Below are 20,837 nucleotides of genomic sequence, written 5' to 3'. Positions count from 1 at the left end.
CCATGTTCCACAAAGTGGCCTGTTTTCACTTTGATGGGATTGCTAATCACAGCGACGTTATTTATGTGTGTTTTGAATTGGAGATGAGCCTAGGCTGGGATGTTGGAGGGGGACCAACCTTGCTTGGGGGCTGCTAAACCTTATGGAGAATTTATCTTTTCCGTTCCTTTTCTCTCAGTCCAGCAGATTGGGAGCAGACTAACCTTGCTTTGAGGCTGCTCTGTGTTGCTGTTTTGACTGCCAAATATATTGCTCTTAGTGTGATGAAATGAAATAGACATCAAAACTTTTTTTTTTATATTGCTTTCCGCCTCATCTTTTGCAGTATTTATTGCAAATGCTGAGGAATGTGAACTGAGAATGACTGCCTGCTTTTCCAAATATTTTGTTTGAGAAGCAATGAAATGATGCAGCCTACGTGTAGCGCTCACATTCACTTAGAGAGGCCGTTTGGGGTTACTAAAAAAAAAGTACTAGGGACAAGAAAAGTTCTGACTTTTCCTCAGAATTTTGACTCTAATGCAGAAAAACACCTGAAAGCAACTGGGAGCAACAAAGTTTGATGACAGAGATGTGAGATGTTTAGCAGGACAGCTAATTTTCTGGAGGAATATTTTGGATGGATTTGAGAGACTTTTTATGAGGCCAAATGGGGTCCCTGAAGAGAAGTAAATGGTTTCAGCCAGAAATCAGAGATTACAGTCAGATTTAGGGTTAGCTTTGTTGACTAAAACTTAGAGCTGACTCAGACAGGTTTTAAAAATTTCCGGGTGATTTTTAAAACTTAAGAGGGGCCACAGATGATGATAAAAAAATCAGGAATAAAACTCTGGTTGTACATTGTGTTGTTTTCAGGCACATGACATCAAACAAGCACACATGAGATGATCATTTAGAACATTTAGTTTTCACATGGAAAATTTCACCATGCCTCCAAGCGGTAAATGTATACTGCAAAAATAATTAAATCTAAATAAGTCGTTATTTTCCTTGATGGGTCCTTGGCTGGTCCCTGGCTGGTCCCCTACAATTCCTTTTTAAAAATCAATATTTGTACTAAAATATTGTTTCTGTCATGATTTGTGGACATTAAGGTCCAAAGAGAAACTGGAAAGGGACATGTTGAATGGCTGTTACTGTAATTTAAGAAATGTTTACTCATTTCTAGATTGTTTTTGCTGTGTTAAAATGTATATGATTTCAATTACTGTTCGAGGAACTGATGGATCTATATTAAGATTAGAGTCCTGCAGCTGGTCTGGTATTGCAGGTACCCACAGTAAACTTTCAGCTACTGGTAGGAAATTAAAGTATTATTTCATGGTGACGAGTACAAATAAAGAAAAAGGGGGGTACGTAGCTCAAATGGAGTTACAATATAAACAAAAGTCATTATTTAAATTTAGCTATTTATTAACTCTAAATCTTAATGAGTTCATTAAAATATGACCAGATAATGTCCATTTTCATTAAGCATGAAAAGCCGAGGGCCTACACTAAAGTGAAGACACCCAAGGGGAATATTTAGGATGTTTTGTTGTGGTGGAAATATCAGGCAAAAATGTTCCTGACCCTAACACTGCTAACTCACAATGTGCTTGCTATCCTTACATTAAATTCAGCTTGTGAAAGAGACTTTTCATATGCTGGGTTTGTGATTAAGGAAAGGGAAAGCATATTAATGTAGCTGCGGTGATTGTGGATAATATTCTTTTTCTATTAAGCAAATTTGAAATTTGAAAAAGCAAGGCCTGAATATCAGTGAGTAAATGCATAAATAAGCTAAATAAGTTCATTTGAGTAAAAGCTTGTGAAATACAATTTTGGATAATGTAAGTAATAAATTTAATCCTTATTCAGATTTTTATTTGTTTAATTCAATTTAAAATGGAACACTTATTTCAAAAGAGGCTTGTTTTGATTATGTATGCCAGTTTCAGTGTGTACCTGCTGACACCGACCTGACACAGCACACTAATATTCAAGAAAGACACTTAGGAACGTTAAAAGGCAACATTTTGAAATCATATACACAAATGTATATATCTATAGCTGTTTGGCAAAATTCTGATTGAAAGTGTGTAAAGCACCCATCATGTGATTGGAGACAACACACTGTATCACTGGACATGAAATGGTTTTCTTCTATCATTGTTATTGTAAGTGTTATATTATCTATTGTTAAATGAACCACTTCTCAAGCAAAACTCTGTGTTTCTATTTTATGTGAGTCAAATTTGAACCTGTACAATTCTATATTACAAATGCTGACCAAAGCTGGGTCACATGTGTGTATCTAGTGACTGTTGTATTGTAGAACCTGTGACCCAGATTTGTTCTAGACCCACGATCCTATTTGTTTTGGGCAGTTGTACAAAAAGACCCCGTCCCAAGGTCAGTTTAAGCTGTTCATGCATGATGGATCCTCTGTATTTGGTCCGAGATGGCCTGACCCTCTGTTACTTTTGCCTATCAGGGTATACATGCATACATGCTGAGTAATAATTGGTTTAACATCCTTGAGTGCATGGCAGACTTCTTAAAATGATTCTGGTGTAATTCTGACTCAATATTCGACTGCTCCTTATATTCTTTCTAACAGTTGCACTTTAGAAGGAGGGACAGCGCTGGTTTGCTTCATATTCTGGCTGTGTTTATTTGAACAGTATGTGAATTGAGTTTATTTTGTTTGTGCTCATGTGCTTAATTTCTTATAAAATTTAATTTCTTAATAAACATTACTGAAAAGTGTGAGAAGCCTATGATCCCTAAGAAACAATTACATTTAGTTTGCTTGTAAATCAAAAGCAGATTATTTAAATAGATTTGCTTATCATTTGCTCAACATTCCAAAATTGCATCATCAAATTAAAACACATTAAAAACAAATGTCATTAATATTAACGAATTAAAGTCTATTATGGGATTACAGTAAACTTTTAATTACCTATGTTGTGTTTTCTGACTGTTTTTTTTTTTAGTGTAGTTTTTTTTAACCTATTTTCCTTCTTTTGTGTGCTGGCAGAGAAACTGAATAAAATGGGTAGTTCATTGCATCAGACAGGTCTGAGGAGCTTTTCTCCACAGGAGGTTAATTTCTTATTGCTCGGCGCGTTTGCAGAGTTCATTTTGGATCATGTTAGTTTGACTGTCTATTCCCATTATCACTATCGGAAAATGCAGGCATTTCTTAACCCCTCCTCCACTTTGTAAATGTCAGAATGCAATAGAGGTGTCTGACAACTCAGGCATGCAAATGTGCTTTTGATGTTTTTCTTTTTTTGTTGGGGGGGGGGCACTAGGAGTGTTGTTTCTTTGCTGGTGGGAATCTAAGGCATTAAATACACGTCCTCTACCTTTTTTTCCTTCTCTTCTGCCAAATAAATATAGGACAAGGTGACTTTTGACTCCCTTCTTCTTTCTTACTGAAGACAGGGGAAACAAAGCCAGGCTTTTTGTGTTGGGGCTTAGCGTGGTGTAAGTTATGATGACAAGGTCCAAAGTCTGTCAGAGGCAACAATGCCAGTGTGCACACAGTGACTCAGATGCTTGTATAGCTGGAGATAGGGAACAGAATCACTGAGTACACTGAGCACACACTGGTCACACCGAGCCTCAGATGGAGAGCTCTGATAAAGCTTAACCAGAAACAGCACTCTCCTCTGCTCCGGGTTTAACTCTCCCCATCTTTCTCACCTCCACCACCCCGCCCATATCTGCCAGTTTCCACTTTCTTACACTTGTTCTTTGTCCTTTTTTATTTTTTTCTTCATCTCCTCTCTCGGCATCTTTGTGGGCAGCAGAGCTTACAGCCCATCTGGCATTCACTCGAAGGGCCTACTCTGAGCTGCGGGGGGAGATCAATAGTGACAAACACTGCACATGGCTCTTATATTAAAAGGATTAGACATGGCTGCAAACTGACAATCTACATAGTCTCTTTGCATATCTTTGCTCTGTCTGTTGACATGAGGAAAAAACTAAATCTGAAGTATTTAATAGACTTTTAATATCCAGTCAAGAATGTTTGTTTTATGTTGGAAGTATCATCAACTTTTTTTTTTTTTGCTTTTTAGTTGACAGCCAGAACCTGGCAACGGATAACGTGTCCGTGATTGAGGGGGAAACTGCCACCATCAGCTGCCGTGTGAGGGACAACGACGACTCCGTCATCCAGCTGCTGAACCCAAACAGACAGACCATCTACTTCAGAGATGTTAGACGTAAGTGCTCCTGCCTGAGATACAAAGCTATTCACCATTCCCGGAGTTTTAAAATGCACAGTCATGCCCCCTTTTACAGTAACTGAGGGAAATATTGTTTGCCACAACAAAAGGGATAGAGTAAGTGGAAATCCAATTTTCTTCAATTCTGGCTGCCTACACAGGTTTGATTTCTGCCTCAAACCAGGAATATTTCTTTCAGAACTTTAAGAAAAAAGTTGTTTTATGTTTCTTCCTCAAATAGTTTCTTTTATTCTCAGCTTTTCTGACAGCTGTGAGGAATCTTTGTTCCTTTTTAGAGTTAACTTTAAGAACTAACTTTAGGAAGTCAGAGAAAAAGGAAAGAAAAAGTCTGCAGGCAGCAGCTTTGGGACCATTACAAGCCTAACACATTGCCACACTGTTATGCACTCCTTTCCTGCATTTGAGTTTATTAACCAGGATTTAAGTATGTGTATCAGGCTCTTTACAACTCTTTCTTTTTCAAATGTCTTCAGTTTTTTAGCTCACTGTACTTTTATATAAATATCCTAATTCAAGAGATATCTAAAAAAATATATTCTGCAAAGCATGCAGCTAAATCTACCATATGACACAAACACCAAATTAGAGCAAATGAAAAAACCAAAGACCACCCAAGTTGGAAATAGTGCAAAGTGTTTAGATCCAATGCATGTTCAAATGGGAAAGAGTTATATAGTAATTTATTTTGTAAGAGTGGGAACTCGATACAAATGTGGTCTGAGAGCAGAAGTTTGGAAATCTAACAGAACAACATCTTACCCATGGATTAAAAAATAAAACATGAGTCTGGTATGCCTGTCATTTACCAGATGGACAAATTGGAGCTTTCTTCTTTTCTTCTGAAACAGGGTTTGATTATAAGTGTTTCCAATATTTACCTTATTTAAAATATTTTTATTTTCGTAGACTGGCATTTTCTAATAAGCCATGATCAATAAAATTACAAGAAATAAAGGCTTGATATATTTTACTCTATAAAAGCACTTCCCTTATTGGAAACATATAAACTTTTCATAATATTAACATTTTTGAGATGTACCTGTATATCACAAAAATACATCTAGGTATTACTAGGCCAAGTCCCCAGTGCTAAAACACAGAAGAAAAGAATGGATGTGGCCAAAAAGTTTCACTTTCCTTCTCATAATCAGTCTGTGTCCTATTTCACAGGGTTTAACTCAACTACACCGATGTTCATTAACAATATTGCTTTTTTTATCTGTCATCTTAGTCCAGCTCTGTAAATGTATCTACAGTTAACAGCATGCAGTGAAAAATGTCTTCAAACAGATTTTATACTCAAGCCTTGACTATACATTCATTTTTCCTTTCTATTAGGAAGGGAGCCACTGATAGTGAGCAACTGTCTTGCAATTTTTTGATCTTTCCCTTTTATCCCTATTAACATATTTTTGTGACAAATAATTATCAGTAAAAACTACCACATATTTATATAAACCACAATTTAACCAGGATAGGCTCACTCAGACAAATGCTGCAATTAGAAAAAATGTATTCAGTGTAATTATTTGCAAGTAACACAGTCGGATTGGTTAAGATTTACTATTTAAGGAAAACCAGCTGATTGCATTGACTCATTGCCTCGTCTGCAATCCCTCACACAGAGCATGCTTGTGGCGACAGTGGAGAGGAAAACTCTCTTTTAAAATGAAGAAACCTCCAGCAAATCCAGGCTCAGAGTGAGCGGCCATCGGCCAACTGGGGTTCAAGGAGACAAAAGCAGACATTGACATAAAGAGAAGCAAGCTTTGCAAGCTTCTTTTTGACTGAACCTGATCATTGTGATTAAAGATATGCAATGACAGTGCAAGTAGACACAACTTCCCCCAGCCCCCTTGCCATCTCTAAAATGAATCCACCACACCAGACCAACTGCTTTGACATTACTACCTGCGATTGGGCCCTGGAATGATCCATAAAGATACAACAGAATACAGTAGTTCAGAGGCTTTTTCCACCCAAAATATATTGCACAACAGATGACATGGCTTTGGTATTTACATTTTTGATTGTGCAAAAATTTCGACATGTGTATTTAGCTTGATTTTATTATCAGTATATGTTCTCCTTGTTCATGAATGCAAAAACATTAAATTTTTGCACCTGCTGTTATGTTCATTTCATTGGTAAGAATATCTCTGTGTTTTGTCAAGAAAATCTTCTCTTCTCTGTTTAGATTTGGAAACACCACTCTGCTCTTTCTAATTGTATGTTGCAGCCAATTATAAAAATATATCTATATTACGGGGGGAAAAATCAGTTACTTTCCTACTTGAAATATCGGTGTGAAGGTTAATTGTTAATTTTTTCGTATTTCATATTTCCAAGATTTTTGTTTTTTAGGTTTCTGACTATTATTCTGAAAAAAAAACTACAAACATTATATACCTTAAACATAACAAAATAAATATAACTCTTGCTGATTAGAACAGACAAATTATCAAACATCCCAAAACATTCCTATTATCATAAGAAAGTCTGTAGCTTAATTTGTTTTTATTTTCATATATAATTTATATATATACAATTTTCATATACAATTTATTTATTTTAACTACTATCCATCCATTCATCCATCTTCTGCCAATTATCTGTTATGGGAGTATCTGCTTTCTGTCACCACTAGTAGTTTATGGACGAAAGGTGCACCCTTAATAGTGTGCTAGAACATGGCAGCTTTGGTTACTTAAAATGGAGCCTAGGCGGAAGTTCAACTGAAGAAACTCATTGCTATCTTACATCCACCTGTGACACAGCCTATCAGCTTTGAACCACACCTCCACGAAAGCCAATCGGCATCCAAAGATCATCTTAAAATGCCTCCGATACACACTTGTCTGCTCCTGTACACATGCGGCGGATGCGCTGTGACTTAATTCAGATGACACAGTTTCAACCCACCTCCAGCCCCTCCTCCACCATCGTAGCTAAAGCTTCATCAGAGTGTCATTCCTCCTGGACTCTTACTGCGTTTCCTGTCTCATCTCAACCAGTCCGACAGAACACCGCCATGTTGAGCCTGGTTCTGCCAGAGGTTTCTTTCCATTGGGGAGTTTTTCCTCTCCACTGTTGCTTCATACTTGCTCATCATGGACAGGTTCTCTCAACCTGTGTTATCCAACTGGACTTCCATCTTCCAGGTCCCTGAGTGAAGCTCTAGTATCAGCTCACGCAGTCCACTGGATCTCCCCATAAAGCTCATCATACCGTCTCGCTAATCAGCAGTCTACAGACTGACCAACTTCATCTATCTCCACTCCACCACAAGTTTCAGGCTTGGGGGGGAAAGAGCCCTATTCTTTGCTCCTGTTCATGCATATCTATCAAACATAAGTGCAAAAGATTAAACCTAACCCTGCCAAAGTCTGAGCACCAAAGACAAAGTAATTGTATCAATGCATTTCTCCTAATTGTCTTTTCTCTTTGTTTGAGTTATTCAGATTGAACAGCAGTTATCTAAGCAGTAGCACTAACTACCACAGAACTTTTGTTGAACAATGTGATGCAACAGTATATTGTCTAACCCTTAAATTAACATGTATCTCCTATAATTAAATATGCCTAAGCTGATAGGTCTAATGCATTAGGTGACATACAGAAAATGAATCAGCTGCTGTTATTTTCCTGAATGTGACAACAGAAAATGTCATGAGTATTTCAGTGTCTTATTTTTCATAATATAAGCAATTATTTATTGTTAAAGATCGCATATAGCACTCTCCACAATTATGTGACCTATGTAAAAACCTTGAACCATGTTCTGATATAGAGGTAGCATAACCGTTAGCCTTTATTCAGCCTTGTCACAGTTCCCCTTACTTTAAAAGGTTAATATGTGTTCCTTTCATGTACCTTTTTTCCGATTTATAAATATTAACAAATATTCCCTTGAACTGCATGTGCTGCTGCCTTTTATTATTATTTTTTTTTATTTTATTATTTAAAAACAGTCTTGTGTGTAGGGAACAGGAAGAGAACAGGAAGACGGATTACTAAATAGGTACACTAAAATATATTTTTCCCTAACATTTGTTAAAATGTATCAGTTATCTATAAATGGTTGGTTTAGCAGTAGTTGTGTTATAGAGCCAAGCTGGAGAAACAGTTAAAACTAGTGAACTGCAATTCACTAGTGCTGTGATTAGGAAAGCCAATAGGAGTGTCAATCAGTTCCTACTGATTTTATAAAGGAACATTTCCAATTAACTTAACTTTGGCTCATTAACTGTACCCATAGGGATCATAAGGGTTTTTTTTTTTCAATCTTTTTCAGGGGATGTTGTTCTGTTAAAAGTATAGGTCAGTTTTAATCTGATTAGAAATCCTGGAACAGCATTTTACAAGAAGTATGTATATAAAGTGGACTATAAAGTGGAGGAGGATTTTTCAGAAAGCTAATTTATTGTCAAAATATTTTTTAAAACATTCTTCAAAAAAAAACTTGTTTAGGTTAAATAATTTTGCATATGAATATAAAAGAAAACTTATATCCCATCCTAATTTAATTATTTTTGCTCCTTATAGTACTTTCTATTATGATTTAGACATGAGGAACATTACTGTACAACCATCAGTGCATCCTGGTATCAAAGGAATTGTTCTGGTTTTATTATAGTAAAGGTGTCAGACATGACTCCAACTTCAGCTGCAGTTTTCATTTGGATTTTGTGCTAACCCGATTCCATCTGTCCTTGACACGCTGGCTCTTTTACACATGTCATTAAGCTTAGAAGGCAGCAAGATTAATAACAGATAATTCACCATGCTTATGTAATGGGGATAGTTTTGTGTCCTTGTCATTTTTTTTTTTTTTTTTTACAATAATCTCCTAGATTAAGGATATTGAGTGTTATGATTATGCATGAGCATATGGGCTACTTCTGCTTTAAGATGAGATTTTTTTTTTTGTCTTGTCTAGAATTTTTTCACGTTTACATCTTGGATATGAGCCAGGATTCAAGGTGAATGAAAACCACCCTTCATTTCAATCTATATTGCATCGAAGCTGTTATTTCACAGGTCCAGGTAGCCAGACGTGCATTCCATTCTCTCACCTGCAAAAATCGCCGGGGGAGTCTGAGCACACATCTTCATCATATTTGTGCAAAATACCCAGAGCAGCCTCAGAAATGTGGCAGAGGAGGGTAAAGCGTTATGAAAGTATAGATCACGGTGTGCTTCTATTTACTCAGACAGAAAGAAATAAAAGACACAATGATCAGAAGGCTCATCGTACTGCTAATCAATGATGAGTCTGTACAGTAACAGAAGTCTTGCCAGGAGGTTAGGACAACCTTTTCCTCTTTGTTTTATATTGAGCTGCGCCATGTGAGCCTGCAAACATGTCATTTTCTCTGCCAAAGTCAATACAGCTCCTTCGTCACTAACAAAAAACAAACTGCGTTGTTTATCCACCATTGGATGTGAATATATGTCAGACTTTGCGACGGGGGGATTAAGTGTTATTGGGTTTCTGCTGCGTATTTGTACTTCTTGGAATGGGGTCTGGTGAACCCCCTTGACAGCACTATTCTAGGCCCCCATTCCTAAAGGGCCTGATGTTCTGACCAGACCCCCCTCAGCCAGTGGCATTGTTACCTGTCATAAGGGGCAGCCCCAACACAGTGGCAGATCTTTGTACACAAGGAGGCAAACAGCAGTGACATAAAGAAACACCAGGAGCTGTGAAAACAGCAGCGACAAGCCAAGTATCCAACTCAGAATAAGACACAAACAACAGCAGAATAATACCAGGTTTACAGTTGAGAGGAGGCTTTGAAGCACATTTCTGCTGCAGCAAATAAAAGTGAATTATGCCACAGGTCTGAGCCTAGCAAGTCTTGTTAGGATGAGACATTTATTCCTCCAGATGTATGCAAAATGGCATGTAATTTGGCAGCGTTATGATTTGAAATGGGGAAAAAGTGTCTTTATCAATGAAGGTGGACATCTTCAAACAACGATGCAATGCTTGACCATGATTTATTTGCTACTGTATATAGTCTCCCTTTAGGAGGTTCCTGAGTTTGTTTTATAAAGGCCTTATATTTAAAGTGGTGCTGCACATATATAACTGATTTTTAGCATATAACCTTGCAGTTTTAAAGCCTCGTTCTTAAAATGTATTGATATTAACTTTGCGATAGCAGAAATATGCATCAGTTGAAAGAGTCAAACTTGTGGAAAGTAAGAGAAGAATAGTGATGCTTCTGTTGGGCCACAGACAGGATATCAATTTTAAACATTGTTGGAGCAGAATGAAGGTTTTGTTTTTCAGACTCTCCCTTTTCAGAGTCCCATCTGCAAGCAAGTCTTAAATGGACTGAGATTTGAAGGACATCCTCAGACCTCTTGTCGACCTTGCTATAAAAGCTCCTATGTCAGCCACATTAGGAAAGGATCATCTAAATAGGGCTATCCCCGTAGGCCAGGGGACCACATTCAATCTTTCAAAGTTTCCAAAAAGCCTCTTTCTGGTGTCTGCTGTGGTTATTTTGTCTGCATGGAAAAAACAGTACTTAACATTGAAGGACAGTTTAAAGAGGTACAGGTGTCTCTGCTTTGTTGTCCTGACTGCCACGAGATGAAGAGGATTTTGTCTTGAAAACAACTTTTTAAAAGAATGACTCAAAGATGGTCATAGAAGGCTCCTCTCTTGGATTCTTGTTAAGTCCATGTTATAGTCCATTCTATGTTCATATTCATTTCTGTAAGGAACGACATAATGTTTATGTAAAATTTGTAAATTCTGGAAGGTGTCAGCATTAGCAATTACATACTGTAGTAACCAATTTAGTTTCACTTGGATGAGGTGGTTAAAAAAATTCTGTTATTTCAGTAGCTAAGTTCACGTAGTGATTAATTCTGCTAATTATGTTGCTCTTCTCCTTTCAGCTAATAACACACTTTTAATATTGTAGCAGCTTGAGGTATTTTTTCAAACTAATGAAAAATATATTAATTCAGAAATGTTTGCTTAATTAAAATATATCATGTTCAAATGTAGTAGATTTAACTGTTAGTCACTAGTACATCTTGTTTTTGAGTGAAACCCTGAGATAGCTACAGTTTGTGTATGGTTTCTTTCTTCTACTCACTTTGTTTTTCACTGTAGTCTTGAAAACAGTGGAAGGATGTTGAATTTTCTTCATGTCACATAAATATCTTAAAAAGAATTGAGAGGATAATAGAGTGTTGGATTTTCCAGACCTTCTTTGACTCTTGAATGAACAAAAAAATGAAAAAACCCAAAGCCTGATTTTAGCAATCTCCTCCCTGATATATACGTTTTTGGGGAGCTAACAGAATGTGCCTTTATTAAACAATCAAAAAGGGGGAACCTCCAAACCTTGCAGAGACAGATGGTTCCTAATATGATTTAGGTCCAGAAAGTGAAAAGCCAGTACAGAGATTAGTTCCAACCATGTGCATTCCCAGCTTCTCATCACAGACTGGGGGCTAATCACCTTGTTAAGCTAACAGGATGAAGGAAAATTAGGCTGGGGTTTTACTTTCTGGACCTGGATTACACACCTCTGGTTATATTTCTAAACAAAACACTAGAGGAATTTTCAAAAAGTAAAAATTTAGATACCAAACTGTGCTTTAAATAAACTGCAACTATTATTATTATTTTTTTATTTTTTTACAGCGTTTTATTATCATGATACTATCACAAATACAAAGCAACGAAAATAACTCAGCATTTAACCCATCCCCTTGGGGAGCAGTGGGCTGCCATTGTGCTGCGCTAGGGGAGCAGTTTGGGGGGGTTGAGGGTCTTGTTCAGGGACCCAGAGATGTGGGGGCTTGATCTCAGAACCTCAGGATTCCAAGCGCAGTGCCCTAACCACTAGGTCGCCACTTCCCAAAGCAGGCATTAGCGCGAAGGGTCTTGCCTAAGGAACTACACTGGCAGTTCATTCCCCACCACTTGAGCTAAGCAGCCACTGTTAGAGGAAAAGAGAGAGGGATATAAGACAAAAGCACATAAACATTATGAATTACATGGTCATTATACTATGAACCATCCAATAACGATACCTTAGAAATACACTCCTCAAAAAAATTTAAGGAACACCTTATAATTAGAGTATAGCATCAAGTTAATTAAACTTCTGGGATATTGATTTAGTCAGGTAAGTAGCAGAGGGGGTTCTTTATCAGTTTCAGCTGCTTTGGTATTAATGAAATTAACAACAGGTGCACTAGAGGGGCAACAACTAGACGGCCATTAAAACAGGAATGGTTTAACAGGTGAAGGCCACTGACATTTTTCCCCTCCTCATCTTTTCTGACTCTTTTTCACCAGTTTTGTATTTGGCTATGGTCACTGTCACTACTGTTATCATAAGGCGCTACCTGGACCCTACAGAGGTTGCACAGGCAGTCCAACTCCTATGGAGGCATATCCATGGAGGGACGCACAGACCTATACAGGCTAGACAACGGCACACTGTATCGGGATGTGTAGCATTCAGATTTAGTTCTACATATGAATAATCTAGGAATACTTGCATCAAAGCGACACCTCCTGTATGCCGACCAAAGGTTGGTTTTAGTCAATCAAGGTAACAAGAAACCATGAAAACCACAACTTTTGGGCTTTTATGCTATCCTGTTTCCTGTTCAAAGGCAAAATTCTGGATTCTGACAAAGCAGAGGTGATAGCAGCAGCTACATGCATGTCCTCGTGCACTGACATTTTTTTTTTTTTTTTTTAGTTCGGCTGTAGACTCAGCAGCTCTTTTTATCATAGCTATATGTCCCACCATAAGCCATAACACTGCAACATGACTAAGCAATCCATATTCGGTCTGCATGCAATTGGTTTTCATGTGTTTGTTGATGCACGACGACAGCATTAATCAGCTTGCAGGCCAAGTTACTATATATGTTACCTCAATGTTTATCTATCCAATCAAAATCAACAGGGATTTAACAAAGAAACATCAACACCTTCCAAGTAATTTTTCTTGTTGGTTAAATGTTGCATATTTTAAATTAAATGTTATTCGAATTATAGGGGAATGGAACTGAAATAAACCCAATTTGAAATTAGGGAATATATTCTATTTGCTCATTCTGTGTTTGTTGCTTCAAACTGTAGTCCTCTTTTAAGTTTCCACTAGAGTTTCATGCATTACGTCATCTTTAGTTGGTCTGAAGAATCCAGCAGTCTGTGATCTCTCAGTAGGTGCAGCTGTTAGTTGTGATCCCCAGTGTCTTAGTCAAACAATAACCAACCTGTTATTGTAAACATATTTTATGTGGTGTAGTTTTCTAAAACAAATGTATTGTCTTATAGGATCACTTTTAACATTCTAGCTTTGTCTTTCAGAGCCTTACGTGGTCAGGCTGCTTCTTACATCAGTGATCTGATCCACCCTTACACCCTTGCGCGGGTTCTTAGGTCTGTGGACCAGAATCTGCTGAAGGTTCCACACACCTGTTTTCATACTAGAGGTGAACGTTCCTTTCAGGCTGTTGCTCCCAGGCTTTGGAATTATTGTCCGCCTTTATTGTTCTCAGTTGACTCTGTTGTTACCTTGAAGAGCTTACTTAAGATCCATGTATTTGTACAATTTCAATTAACTACCTTCTATGATGACGGCTATGATTTCCTATTGTTTTGGCCTTTTATATTTTCTGATGTTTTTAAACTGTGTTGTGAAGCACTTTGCAGCTTTGGTCTGTGAAAGGTGTTATATAACACTTACTTATTTACTTACTTACTTACTGGTAATGGTTTTTTTGCATGATGAGTGCATGCAAATTTTTAAACAAATTATGGTAATCCTATCCAAGGAATTAGCCGTTTATTTTGTTGAGTCATATTTCTATGCTCATCATTTAAGCCATGTACTGTTCCGTATGAAGCAGGTCCTTTGCCTCCCAAAGTGTATTATTGTTTTCTCCTTTAAGGAGAGACTTCGAAAGAGCCCTGAGATAATATTGGGAAGATAAGGTTTCATATTAAGGCCGCCCTGAGACCCCAAGTAATGATCATAATGCAAAGTGTGAAGTCAGATGGGGATAATAAACTCCCTTAGCTTAAAATGGAGAGCTTGTTAACTCGACAGATGCAGAGAGGACTTGATAAAAAAGGCAGGTCAAGGCATCAAAAGGCCTCCCCAATCAAATCAGCCAAGGCTGTTTATGCAAAAGAGTGCTCAGGGAAGAGCGCTGACCCAAATGAAAAGTGGTGAGTTAAAAAGTCAGAGCGAACAGCTAACCCAGTTTGACTACATTAAAAGAAAGTCCAGCCAATCTTGGCTACTTTTGATTTAGAGTTTTGAGCATCCAAGCATCTTCCTCTCTGATTTAATTCATTATGTATTTTTGAATGCCTCTCTCCTTTCAGAGGAATATTTGAGCTCCACGCAGCCATCCATAACCAGCCTCGGCCCATTTTAAGTTTCCTAGCTTGTTAGGACTCTTCATGAACACTCTTCACACTTTCCTTTCTTTGCAAGTGCTCTGTGGACTGTAAAGGTACTTTATAAATCAACTCATAGGAAGCGTTTTGAAACTCTCTTTTCCTTTACTCAATTAAGGAGAAATCCAGCATTAAGGCCAGCTCCTGCCCTCCAATCTCCCCCTTTTCCCACCTCCTGTCTTATTTCCTGTTAAAGTCTCCTTCGTCATCCTCTGCCTCCCTTTCTCTCCACTTTTCCTTTTTTTCTTCTCACCCCTTGCGTCTCATCCTTGTGTCCCTGCACTCTGTATCCCCACAGCTCTCAAGGACAGCCGGTTCCAGCTGGTGAATTTCTCTGACAACGAACTCCGGGTGTCTCTGTCCAACGTGTCGCTCTCCGACGAGGGACGCTATGTGTGCCAGCTCTACACAGATCCTCCTCAGGAAGCCTACGCAGACATCACTGTCCTGGGTAAGGTGTGAGCAAACACGTGCGAAGAAAAACACACACTCTCATTGTAAGCCGCTTCATTGTGAGGGGTGAATATGAAATAATAGTTATCTCTGATCTTGTTATCTTAAGCAACTGAAACAAAATGTCAGCCAATTAGGCTCTTGCGGTGCTCAACAGCATAACGAAAAGGAGCAGATGCTGAAACTGATGGCTCAGACCGTGTTGGTTTGGCAGCTGTGTTGACTCTGTGAATCCCGGTGAATGTTGACTTGGCTGCTCCAAACGATTTCCCATTGAGAGTCAGCTGTGCCACACTTTGATGCTTTGGAGAGAAATTACTTTAGTTAAGCTTTATTATACATGCAGACATCCTGGGGGATTGAAAGGAATTAAAAGCACTTTAAAGTAATTACTCTAGTTGTACGATTGAAACCTAGCTGCAGTTTTTTTATCTGAATCAAGGGTTGTATTGAAGAGTTCTTGAAATAAGTCCCTACAGTGACGTCTTGCTTTCAAGTATCTGAAGTCCATAAAGTTAGCGAGGATGACTAATACAGTACAGGGAAGGATAGAAAAATAGGCCTAATTCTGATTGTAAGTCAAAGTGAACATAGATAGGTTGCAATTTCGTAGATTTGTTTGCCTTAAAATGTTTTGGTTAAGCAGAAAATGATACTTAATAAGTGAAGGCACATGATTAATACTGAATATACTTTGATTTATTCCTGTATCGTATTCCTTTGGATTATATATATGGGAAATGTTGGAGTATGACAGCTTTATAATAAACTGATGTTTAGTCAATAAGGTGGATCTTTGTCCAAAGTTAGATCACAGAATCTCCAGTTGAAACTGGTTTTAAAAACATGAGTTATAGATAGAAATGTGTTCATTTTTGCACAACCTAAAGTAAACTGTAATTGCCATATTCCTATTTGTTATAACAGCTAAACTCCTTTTTTGCTGAAGCTACACTCTTCTAGATCAGTGAAAATGCTCTGACCTTATCTCCAGTCAAGTATGCAAAAGCAAGTTGGCTGATCCTCTTAGCCCCATGCTTAGAGTTCTGACTCCACTGAGGGTCAAGAAGCACCAGATGGAGCATCTTGAATCACACTCATGGGAAAAAATTAGGACATATAATTAAATAGACTCATTAAACAAGCTATAGATTTAAAGTAACAGTGGTTAAAATAGGTACATGTACTGACATGTTAACATTTGCTTACTTTAAAAAAATGTTCCATGTATGATGGAACTCCTCTTCATTTCCACACAGCATAAAAATAAAACATATTTCTATTTAATTCTATTAATATAAAATTAATGTCATCCAGAACCTTGAAAATCTACACACAGTCATGTCAAATAAAACACATAAAATTCATGGACTTTCTGAGAAAGAACTATTGGAAATTATATTTTGTTTATTTATTGTATTAGAATATACATTGAAATTATAGTTAATCCCTCTACATATCAAGTTATTGTTTAAAAAATCACTTATGGTGTGACTACAATTCAGTTCAATTTAGTGAATTCAGTTATTCAATCATGTTAATGACCAGGCCATTGTAGCAGTTTTACATTCTTTCCCTAAAGTTGCCTGGGTTGTTTTGAGGACTATTGCTATACTTGACAAAACCATATGACGGACCACAGCTTGTTCGTCCCACCAAAAAAAAAAAACTATTTTAGAAATTCTGTATTTTAGATGTGCAAAGGGGTGATGGTTTTGAAGCTACACCTTACCATATCGGAGCTTAGCAGCTGAGCAACTTCGCCTGCAGCTGCAGAGCACAAGCTCCCTGCATGGTAAAAGTCATTGCTGATGTAGTCACTGTGCTGCAGCTCGTTCTGTCCAGCTTGAAACGTCATTGGCCGTAATGTCAGTCAGTGAAAATGTCTGTAACCACAGATTGAAGCCTATATCTAAACAAATGGATAAAATGATATTGCAACATAAAAAAATATTGAATTATTATCCAGCCATTCTGTATATAGGGTATAGTTTTGTCACTAGACGTATAAGAAATATTTAAGCTAAGAATAACATTGATATGTTAGTGCTTTGTTGACCTGTTGTACCTGTTTATTGGACAGAATGATTTTTGTTTTATTAGAAACGCTTCTACACTGAAGTCTGTGGTAGTTGGATTTACAGCTAGAAGACTTGGTACAGTAGCATGTAGAATCCAGGAAAGCAAAGATATTTCATAGGAGATAAAAGTAATAGCACCTTACATCTCAAGTAGACACAATAGGATTTCTAAGTTTAGTTAATTTACTACTTTAAGGAATAAATTTCATTGTTGGTAATTGAAAAGATTTCCTTTTAAAGATGTAAAGACTACTCTACAGCATGTTAAACTGTGATATATGTAATAAATTAAAATGGTAAGACGCATATTGGAACAAAGAATTCTGACTTGATTGTTAACATTTAACTTTGATAAAAATCTTTGCAGTAATGCTGTTTTATAATAGTTTTTCCTTATGTTTTGAATTTTTTTTCCCTTTTTTTTAAATTAATGATATTAACTTCTTCAAAGCTGTCAAAGAGCCAAGCAAATACATATATACATACATATATCAATCTAACTTCAAGTTTAAAATACATTGTTGGTTTTAGTTTTCTTTCTGTGAGTTTATCAAATTATATATTTACATTTAAAAATAAAAATATTTTTATTCATTTTTCTGGTTTTCAGTAAATGTCCATGGGATAAAAATGATCCAGCAATGATTGTTGAGATATTATTTGCAAAAATGAACAATATGCTGTATAAAAAAAAAAGATCCTTTATTTATAGAGTTATTTGCTGCGTGAAAAAAAACTGAAAGAGAGTCAGTTTTATCCCAGAAACTGTCCCAAGCCTTTCTAATTTCTGTACCAATTGATCTTTATCACATTAATTACAACAGATGTTATCCTCCAGTTTTTCACAGAAGGAACATTTTGTAACTCTCGACAGGCTCAGTGACCCGCATCTGCAGGTCAGCATCCTGTTTACCGTCTTGCTTTGGCACTAAACATAACTATTGGCTGTGTAAACCGCACACAATATTATTATATCCTTATTTTAACAACTGCAACTATACACTCTTTTTTACTTTCACTTTTTTACAGTATGATTCTGACTTGACCACTTATTGTATTAGGATGCTAAAACTTCAAATAATTTGATTTATCATACAGTATTAAACCACAGCGCTCTGTGTTTTTACTGCACCTTTGGTAGATGTGTCCCAAAAAAAAAATATATATATAATAAATAAATAAAATGAATAAAAAACAGGCTGCTATGAAGACTCAGTTCCAACAAGAACCAGCAAAAGAAAAAAAAAATCTGACCCCACTCATTCATCCTACTGGCAGAGAAACATAAGGTCATTCACCTCCTTTGCAAAAAAGTCTATTTTTTTTCCATGAACTTTTTAATATTCCTCACACTGTAGCTTTGGGCAAGTTGATTTTATGTGATTTTCTTAACCTGTTTCTATTCTTATAAGGACCAACACATATTGTACCTATCTCACTGTATAGACATGTTCTATTGTCTTTCTGATTTTAAGGAGTAATTTAAATAAAGAGATTTCTAAAAAAGAAAAGATGAAACACAGTATATTTATAATCCAGTAAAGCAGGACATCATATACTGTATTTCTGACACATTTTGGACACCTTGAACAACTCATGCAATTAGTTTCCCAAACAAAATGCTTCCTTTTCATTCATTTTGTGGGAATTGTTAGAGGCACCAATAAATGTATTAATTTTATGTAAATTTTCCCAGTGTCAATTTAAGTTTGTGCTACAACAAAGGTACATTTTTGTAGGATGATTTAACTCCATTACCAGGGGTGCCAGTACTTGTATATGCCACTCCAATCAGTGTTTCTTAACAGTCTGAAAAAACCTAAAAATCACTGAATTATTTTTTTTTCACATTAAAATAATTCATAAAAATCTTTGTGATCTATTAATACTTTTCTGAAGGCCACTATCTAAAAGTGTGATCTTTCTAGTGATTGACAGTACTCACTTAAGTATCCATGCATCTTTGTTGAAATATCTGCCAAAGGTTATTTGTAAACTTTAAAATTTACATTTAAGAAATGTACGTAAAAACCCAGGAAATTTCAGTTTTAGTATTGAAGCCTATATCTTAATACAATATAAGAATACTTTTATATGATGAAGCAGTGGTTCCAAAAATGAAACATTATAGGCTTTGATAAGATAGAGTACTAGCACCAGCTGGAAAAGAAAAAAAAAAAATACTTGCCTTTACAATGGGAAGGTCATAGGACCGGCAAGTGTTATCATTGCCAAAGACATAAACTATTGATTGATGTAGCATACCTCATACTCACAATTATTGACACATGTATACCTGTGGTTTTATGATTACCTGTAAAGAATATAAGAACCAGGTTTGTGGGTTTCTATCTAAGTGTTTCTGTTACTTTGTGTCAGTCCCACCAGGCAGCCCAATCATTGAAAGCCGTGAGGATAAGGTCAGCGAGGGGAATGAGACGGAGCTCACCTGCATATCCATGGGCAGCAAGCCAGCCGCTTCCATCAGATGGATGAAGGGGGAGGATGAACTGACAGGTTAGTAGAATAACAGCCTCCCTCAGTCAGCTTCACATGCTCTCTGCCTGTCTGCTTCCGTACAGGTTAGTCTCTCTGGAGGTTCTTCCATTGTGAACAAAAAACGAGTTTTATAAACAAGATGTGTACAGATTATGTTGACTGGCATATGTACATGAGAAGATCATCTTGCCTGTCATATACAGTTGGAGACGCATAGTGTTAAATTCACTGCTGCTAACCCATGTTTTGCACTCCTTGCTCTAATTTTCTCCTAAATATAGATTTTCCTTGAAGTAACTTCCGTGGTGTAGATTTAATTTCAGGGATCAATGTTTGGATTTAAGAAAATGCATACGTATTTGCTAGAAAAATCTAGCTACACCTCGACTGCTGATGGAATATGTTTTAGAAAGTATTTTACTCTAAGACTTTCTTTTTGTTTCCAATCCAGGCGCTCGTGGTAAACACGGTTTATTTGCAAATTTGATCTTCCTTTCACCGCCTTCTGTTGCCTGCAGAAAGGGGTATATAATCTGAGAGCAATGACAAATCATACTACCTCTCAGTTATAATTAGGTGTTTTCTATTATTCATTACACATTTACAGCAATGACTAGTTTCATATTATTTACATTGTTATGATACAGAGTGAATGTCTTTGAGCTTGTTATAAAAATATATATTTATTGAATAAAAGGATACATTTGGCAGTTGAGAGATGAAATATTTAGACAAGAGCAAATCTGAAGCTAAATGCCATCTGTGCCTCCAGTGTTCCCTACAGGAGTCAAAGTCAATTTCTGTTTATGAGTTGTAGAGTGTTGTGTTGGGAAGGGAGAGACAACAGGATGGTTAGATCAGCAAAATGCCACTGACATGCTGAGCAGGGCTAATCCACAGTGGCAGTGCATACATAAAGCCAGATAGAAAGTCACGTCCTCTTGTACCCCAGGAAACACAAATCAGTTAGTGTTATGGATGTGCTAAACTATTCATTAGTCCCTGCGCATACTCACATTCCAAGGCAGACATCAGGGCCTCTCTCATCGCAGCTGTCTTAAACAAGGCAGTTATAATGAATATTAGATATGGTGCCCA

The 20,837-nt window shown here is 36.9% G+C and overlaps 1 protein-coding gene across 2 annotated transcripts in view; it reads left to right on the top strand.

The window, feature by feature from the left end:
- The window catches only part of LOC107090344 (cell adhesion molecule 1-like), a 254,939-nt gene that overhangs the window by 181,517 nt on the left and 52,585 nt on the right, over positions 1 to 20,837 (top strand). For both annotated transcript variants that reach the window (XM_015383669.1, XM_015383678.1), the window contains 3 exons: positions 4,077 to 4,223; positions 15,005 to 15,157; positions 19,620 to 19,757. In XM_015383669.1, the coding sequence (XP_015239155.1) occupies positions 4,077 to 4,223; positions 15,005 to 15,157; positions 19,620 to 19,757 (438 nt within the window). The remainder of the gene's footprint in view (positions 1 to 4,076; positions 4,224 to 15,004; positions 15,158 to 19,619; positions 19,758 to 20,837) is intronic.

This window comes from Cyprinodon variegatus, unplaced genomic scaffold (genome assembly GCF_000732505.1).
Source record: "Cyprinodon variegatus isolate N-32 unplaced genomic scaffold, C_variegatus-1.0 Scaffold14, whole genome shotgun sequence".
Lineage (NCBI taxonomy): Eukaryota > Metazoa > Chordata > Actinopteri > Cyprinodontiformes > Cyprinodontidae > Cyprinodon > Cyprinodon variegatus.
Note: the sequence above shows the minus strand (reverse complement) of the source record. Positions and strands in the feature narration are given on the sequence as shown.